The sequence below is a fragment of the Curcuma longa genome, chromosome 1 (genome assembly GCF_044706935.1).
Source record: "Curcuma longa cultivar G26 ecotype Majalengka, Jawa Barat chromosome 1, ITB_CL_G26_1.1, whole genome shotgun sequence".
Taxonomy (NCBI): domain Eukaryota; kingdom Viridiplantae; phylum Streptophyta; class Magnoliopsida; order Zingiberales; family Zingiberaceae; genus Curcuma; species Curcuma longa.
The window spans coordinates 23,512,475-23,520,958 of NC_133861.1; the positions used below are offsets into that span (position 1 = coordinate 23,512,475).

Here is an 8,484-nt window from a genome sequence, read left to right on the forward strand (position 1 = left end):
ACACTTTACTTTTTATAAGCTGTAATTTTTATTTGTCAGATAAAAATATAAAATCTAACATAGCATGAGGCATAGTTTTTCTTTGTTTCCATTGCTCAAATTTTTTAGGTTCTATCACCTAGAAAATAATGAACATCATTTTCGTCTAAAGTGCCTCTAGCAATCTCCCTTTCTTCACTAATCCAGATAGAGAAATGACCGACATCGAGTAATTTAAAGTGCTTTCGCTGCCTCAATTTAGTGTATAATATCTATACTCTAATTTGAGGAGGAGTGTTAAAGAAAAAAAAACTGCAATATGACTTAGTCTAAAGCATACTAGCCTTATGCTAAGTATTTAAATTACAAATCAGTCTCTGTGTTGAGTCTATACTATAAATATATGTACTTGTTCTGTATCAAATATAATATGTTTTCTACATTTTTAATATTCTGCGCGATTCAAAATTTCTACAAAGGCAGTAGACAAAGCAACAGCAGCAATATTCATCAGAAACGTCCTTTCAAGAAAAAAAAAAACTTTTTTCAGCAGCATCACAAGCTCACAGTATTATTCCCCAAGACCTCAGCCAAAAATCAAGTTCAGATCGAGATCCAAGTCTTTTCGAATGAATCGCCTACGATTACTATTTGAAGTGTACAGTAGAGCCCTAAAAAGATCCCAAAAACTAACACGACGGGAATCCCAATATCCTCGAACTCCATTCGTTCCGAACCAAGAGAAATATGCGACGAAGGAAGCTTACCAGGTAGTGAAGATCTTGGCAGATTGCGCGATGGCAAAGGCGAGGACGGCAGCGACCAGAGCAGAATCGTGGGAGAGGAAGAAAAGCGCGCTGGAAGACGACGGCGAGGCAGATTCCTCCAGCTTTCTCATTGCCACCGGGGAAATCGACGCGGTCGTGCTTTGCGTCAATGATTGATCACGAAAGGAAATCGAGGCGGAAAGGAAGAAGACGAAGGAGGGGGGAAAGCGAAGCGAAGCGAAGCGAACGTGGCGTGTTGGAGATTCCATGGATGATGGAATATGCCCCCAATGGAAAATTTCTGCTTTCCCTCTTCCTTGTGTACCGGGCCCCGCCTTCCCAGTTCCCGCCGCCGAAGCGGGGCATCATGATGCAGGTATATTGCGGGTAGCATTGAAGAAGTGTGGGAAGATTTTTAAATTAGATATTGTTTTATAATAAATATTTTGTGAAATCTCATTACTTTTCATGTAAGGACTAATTCCAGACTGGAGACCACGTGGTTTGGTCTAAATTTAGAAAAGAAAAAAATTTTAATTTTGCAAAACATCTTTATTTTCACAATCAATTGCTCAAAATTCTTAAATAATTATAATAAAAAAATTAAAATTACTTACAACTATTCTAATTTAATTGAAAATAATTCAACTTAGTTAAAATCAATTAAATATTATTGGATGAATCAAAATTAGTATAATTAAAATTATTATTTTAATCAAAATTTATTAATTTCTAAAATTAATTTCTTGTATATAACACTAATGGATAGAGCGTATTGATTATGTATATATTTAATTTATTTAGAATTATTAGAGTGGGACTATTTTTTGGAGAATATGAGTGAAACTAATAATATGAATATTTTTAATAAAATATTTTTTATAATATTTGAAGAGATAGTTCTGTAATAAATCTAAGAATCTATAATTCACTTATATAAATCATGAATATTTAGAATTGATATAAATCCGTTTTAATTAAAATTATTACAATATAAACATTTTAATTAAAATTTTTATAATATATGAAAATTATTTTAATTGAAATAATTTTAGTTAAAACTACTATAGCAATATTAGATAATGATATTTTTGAAATATAAGATATTATTTTAATAATTTTTTTAAAGGAAGCCTTTTTTTTCCCCTTCTGTATTTCTGTCCATAATTTTGATTATTGCCATTTGTTGTTTGGGATAAAGAAAAATCAATGGACTTGGTTAAGATTTTCTTAATCAAATCTCATTTGAAAGTTTAGAAATAAATAAAAACTTGAACTATTATTATTTCGTGAAATAATGAATCTCATTTAGTTTTATCATGTGTACTTGCATACGGCTTGTATGATAATGATGCCTCTATTTTTCATTATTACTTGTACAATTATTATTAGTAAAATAATGAATTTCAGCTAGTCTTATCATTAGTTTACTTGTATATGACTTTATGATAATGATGCCTCTATTTTTCATTATTATCTTACAAGTGTCTCCTTTCTAAAAAATATCAATGATAATTTTACAATTTTATTGGCAAAAAATCTCTTTATTGCGCAAAAATAAGAACAATGTTCCTTATTATATTTGTCATTAAAAAAACATTCTTTATTTAAAAAAATATGTCAAAAAAACTCTGCCACAAATATTTTATTTTAAAAATAATTGTTATAGTATTTACAACTGTAGCTACTATATCTACTATGATATTAAACAAAATTATTTTAATATTATTATATTGGTGAAAATTATTTAAATTTATTAAAATTATCTTAGTCTAAATTGAGTTAACATTTTTACTACAAATTTTAGTAGTTATAGTCATAGTTATTAAAATAGTATTGGTAATTTTGAATTAAATTTGAGCATCTTAAACTAACTATAAAAAATTTTGATATGAAACTTATACTGAGATACTATATATTTTGACATCTTTTTTTTAAAAAAAATACTCTTTTGATAAATATAATAAAACTTTTTCATTTTTGCTTATCTAATGAATATATCTCTTTAATAGGCTTAAAATTCACATCAAAATAAAATAAAATAAAACAATTTAAATCATCATCATTTCCTTTGAAGGTGTGTTTGGTTCAAATAATCACATAATTAAAATTATGGGTATAAAATATAATCTAATATTATTTGATTCAATTTATTTATTTAAAGGAATAAACATAACTATTTTAAAATTTATTATATTATCTTGATTCAATTATTTATTTTTAAAATAAAATAAATTAATAATATTAATATTAATGATGATAATAAATTAATAATATATAAAAAATAAAATAGAATTTCTTTATAATTTTTTAAATTTAAAATAAATTTATATATTTTTAATAAAATAAATCATTAAATTAATAAATATAATTCATTGATTTTATTTTTTAAAATTTAAAATAAATTTATATATTTTTTTAATAAAATAATTATTTAAATTAATCAATATAATTCATTAATTTTATTTTAATAAAATAATTTATTAAAATAATTATTTTAGTAAAATAATTTATTAAATTAATAAATATAATCTGTTAATTTTATTTTTTTTTAAATTTAAAATAAATTTTTATATATTTTAATAAAATAATTTATTAAAATAATTATTTTAATAAAATGATTTATTAAATTAATAAATATAATTAATTAATTTTATTTTTAAAATTTAAAATAAATTATCTCTTTTAAATTTATAAATATTTAAATTAAAATTTATTAAATTAATTAACTCAGTTTCAATTAGGTTTTATGGTATATTTTAATTAACTTAATTTTAAAATTGAAGGATAATTGTGGAAAAAAATTTTGTTAATATTTAAAATAGTAGAAATCTTAGATTGCAAAGGTAATCATATTCCCCAGTTATAATCCATTTTTGATATAGTAGTGATATTGCATTACTTGAGAATCGATCATAAGCTAAACCAAACGGGGTTATCGTGGATAATCTTGAATAAATAACTAACAATGATAACCCTCCATCAAATACCCTCTTAAAGTCATCTTTCACTCTTGAATTGAAATCATTTCCTCCTTAACTTTCTTTCTACCAAAGCAACATAGAAGCCTTCTTCTTTTCTAGGTCACTTAGCTTGGATGCCTTGATAGAAAATTTTATGAATCATGCTAGTTTATACAACCGAATTAAATAAGAATGATTTGATACACAAGATCTTAGTTTTGTCAAAAGATTCTAGCAAGAAAGCAATAGAGCGTAAATATCACAGACTTGAACTTGAATCCAAAGAAGTCACCATATTCTTGATTTCAGTTTTGAATGTAGTAGACAGAAGATACAACGGATGAGATCTTCCACTAGAGTTACAGCCACAGTTCTTGAGTCTCTCTGGGATGGGATGAGATGAGATTTCGTTTCTTTGCCCTAATCTAGCCGGATCACACCCCTTATAAACCTTATATCTGAAATTCCTTACCAATCGATCATTATTAACAATATCAAGTTAATAGATTCCGTATATATGATACACACCCAACAACACATAAGATCAATATATCAATTTATATCCACTGTTCCAGGAATAACCCATGGGGGCCCTGGTTTGACTTGAGTCCGATCCTGGTCCCTCCCGCAAGTCCGATCAGCCACAACCACAGTCTCGATTGACCCAGTTCTCTCCCCCTACTTCAAAAAAGCCGAATCACCCCTTCGTCTCCTTCATGGCCGAATAGTCCACTCGGCCACTCGGCCACTCGGCCATCCGGCCATCCGGCCACTCGGCTACTCGGCCACTCGGCCACTCGGCCACTCGGCCACTCGGCCATCCGGCCATTCGGCCACTCGGTCACTCGGTCACTCGGCCATTCGTCCACTCGGCCATTCGGCAGCTCAGCTCTGCCAGCTCCACTCAGCTCCACTCAGCTCCACTCAGCCCACTCAGCAGCTCAGCCCTGCCACAGCCCACTCAACAGCTCAGCCCTGCCACAGCCCACTCGGCAGCTCAGCTCTGCTCCTCCGTCACAAGTCAGTCTCGCTACATCCCTCGGCACTCATACCTCCGACTGTCAAAGGAGAATAATCAGATTTGACAAGTCTTAACTTGGATGTGACTTGTTAGAAGCGACATTCTCTCTCTCCATTAAATGACTTTGTCAAACAAACATTAAATGAGGACTGTGTCTTGTCAGAAAAGGTCTTATCAAGATCTTCTCAAGACCATATCTTGTGGTATCAAGATCTTCCCCAAAGGTCATGTCTCGTCAGCATAGATCTCATCAAGATCTTCTCAAGGTTATAAAAGAGGCCACAGAAGGTATTCGAAGAGGGGGTTCCGGGCTCTATCTCTCTCTCTCTTCTCTCTCTCTTCTGATTATCTTTTTTGGGCTGAGCATTTCATTACAGTATTTTTATTTTACTGTATTTCTTCTTCCTCCTGACTGGGCTGACTTGAGCGTCGAAGTGGCCGTCCGGGGACTCCTCGGCGCCAGGATGACCTCTGTTCTCCTGTGATGTTTCAGGGCCTTCCGGTGGTTGATCCTCTCCTTCCTCGGTGCGGAGGTCCTCTCCGGCGGTTGCACCCCCTCTTTTCCCCTGCATGATGACTGGTCCGGCGATGCGTCCGGAAGCCGATCTCAACAGGAACATCCACAATGATATATCTACGTATTGTTAATTAACATGTAGCCCACACACAAATGAGAAACAATCCAACATGTCTAACCTTCTCTTCTCTTCCTCAATTAATCTCGTTTTCTTTAGCACCACCGTCTAGACCACATTTACCATTAGCTTTAGAGAAAGGACAATATTAAAAAGTAATTGTTACAATAACCATGCAAGTAAACTAAGATGACTTCATACTTAAATTAATAATTCGATATAACATATAAGTTCTAAAACATGATTAATAGAGATAAAATTTAAAATGATTTATTTAAAATTAATATAAATGCGACATCAATTAACCTATTTACAGAATAAATTAATTAAACTTTAAACAATTTTTTTTATGTCATATATTTTATTTTTTAAAAAAGTTTAATTAATTTAAATTTTATATAATTATATGTATAATACAACCAAAAACAATAAGACAAATTATTACCCAACTTACAAGATTACTTATGACCTTTCAACATCTCTAAAAAAAACAGTTGCCATTGGAACTCTTTAATATTCTTAGGGTTAATATATTAATTTAGCATAAAGTTTAAAAATTTTCTTGAGTTTAATACAACATTTTATTTTTATCAAATCTCTCATGACAATCAAATTTTGTGTCATAAAGCTAGCATCCTAATTCTCTAATTTGTTAAGATGAGGGCATAAAGTTCATACAATATATTGTCAAATGTACATGTAATTAAATTACTATTTTTGATGTCTAAGTGTATACAATCTCCTATTCATTGGTCATTAAAGTTTTTAAAGTTTTTTTTTATTTTTTTCAAATTATTATGTATTTTTTTATAATTTTATCTTTAAAGTTCTAACTTGAGGTGGGCCTTAGTTAGACTAATATTGCACATGACACAAATTGGATCGTGCCTAAACTTGTGCTAGGCATGGATCAACACCATTCTACACCATGCCTAGCGCGACTCATTTGGAGCTTATTAAGCGACTGAGCTATTCACACCTCTTTCAACAACAACTTGGAGCTTAACATATAGCTTCCTTGTTCGATCATAGAAGATTTCTAATTTTTATACAACTTTCTACACTCACCGATTGATCAATACCACTGTCCTTTCATTTTCTATCGGAAATTCCTTATGGGAGAACAACTTGTCTTCCTCTAACACACATAAGAACAAGTTCTTCCATGTTTGGTTCCATATAGCTCCATGCCAATGTTTCGAGAAAGCTTGTTCCTTTTTTTTCTCTCTCTAGGTTCCTCGACAAACTTTGTAGAGAAAGACAAGCGTAAATTTTGTACTTTGTTAGAGTATTTTTTTTTATTTTTGGGTTTTGAACCCTTAAGAAAGTTTGCACAACTCTGCTATACTAGATGGTCATAACCAACTCAACAATGTCTCGAAGGCAAAAATAATAAATAAGATGGATGTCTTCAATGCTTGAACTATTATTGGTGATGTTGTCGGACTATAAATATCTATATTTTTAAAATTTATTTTAATGATCCATTTTTTTTTTTATGAAATCGAATCTTATTACTATATGCAACCTCACAAACTTCCAAAACCCAATGCATGTTAATCATTTTTGGAAACATGCACCAAAACGCCTATAGAATAAAGAAAATTGAAAAGAACTCTCAGGGGCCGGTGGGCTATGTTCTTGCAATCATTCACCCCGCAGTCACACGTGACTCGACCAGAGCCAACCAACACCCAAAAAATGAAAACTCTGTTTTAGACAAAAATAAAATAAATAAATATTTATTATTATATCAGTGAAATTTTTAAAAGTGCCTCTCTTATTATCATTTTTATCCTAATGACATTTTAATTTTTTAAATATTAAAATAATACCCCCGATCTATTTCATCTTAAAAGTAGTTTTATGCTATCACTGTTGTGTCAATTTTAATTAAAACTTTTATATGTTATAATAACTTTGTTTAAATTTAATATAATATTATTTAAAATTTGTTTAAAATACATGGTTATAACGTATAGTAATTTTGTTTAAAATTATTATAATATAGATAATTTAACCAAAATTGCTTATAACAGTTTAACTAAAATTAATATACCTTGAATTAGTTTTAAATAAAATAAAATCGAGTAAAATCATTTAATAGTTTTAATTAAAATTAGTAATTTTAGAATACAAATAAGAAAAACAAGTCCAATGTCCAATAAAAAAATAAATTATATATATATATATATTCTTTTTTATTTCTCAGATAACTCTGGGGCTTTTTTATTTTTTATTTTTTAAAATTAGTATCGGATATTCAATTTTAATGTTTTAAGGATCATCCGTCTAACTTTATAAAACTTTTCATCAACTATCAAAATAAATAAAAAAAATATCAAGAAGACTCATCCAAACCACCAACATTTTTAGGCCTACCTTATAATACATCGCATTTGAGACTCAATCCTGAATTATTTGATTATCCATTGAAGGACTTAAACACTGCACCATAACTTTGGAGCAACTCTGAAACTCTTGTGGCGTAAAAGGTGATAACGCTCACCCTAAGCATCCTTCAATATCAGTTCTATAACGATTTAAAGGAAGTAAATCATGGTGACTGCACGACCCTTCAGGTGACAACAAATTTATTCCTCAAACGATTGTTCCTTCGAAAATTCAACCTATGTTCTCTTATGATAATCTACCAACTAAATATCAACTCAATTATATCCATAGAGGGCCCACGAAGGGAACTTTGGAACTCTTCTTTAACAAAAGGTGAATCTCAACCCTACTAGCAGCTCCACATGGTCGTCCCTATGATTATCTGTAAGGTAAACGAGAAGTTATAGTTAGCCACTGTGAGGAGGATATTTTTTCGACTTCATCGAGATTTGACTTTCCATTATAATAATATCTATCATATAGTAATCAATTTAATTATGTTCTGGGACAACTCTGAAATCCTTCAACAAAAGATGGAATTTGCTATTCCAGCGGTCTTACACAGTCGGTCTCACGATCATCTGTGAGGAAGTAAATTAAGAAGCTGTGGTTGGCCATGACGAAGAAGGCATTGCCTGTGTATGACCAATTCAACAACTATCTCATTGTAATCAATTCAATTATGTTCTGAAAGCGATAACTCTGAATAGCTTCCATCTATTAGA

At 30.4% G+C, this 8,484-nt stretch overlaps 1 protein-coding gene across 1 annotated transcript in view; it reads right to left on the minus strand.

The window, feature by feature from the left end:
- The window catches only part of LOC141827684 (uncharacterized), a 14,635-nt gene extending 13,620 nt beyond the window's left edge, over positions 1-1,015 (minus strand). The window contains exon 1 of the mRNA XM_074715006.1: positions 747-1,015. Coding sequence (XP_074571107.1) covers positions 747-1,015 — 269 coding nt within the window. The remainder of the gene's footprint in view (positions 1-746) is intronic.
- Positions 1,016-8,484: the final 7,469 nt, after the last annotated feature.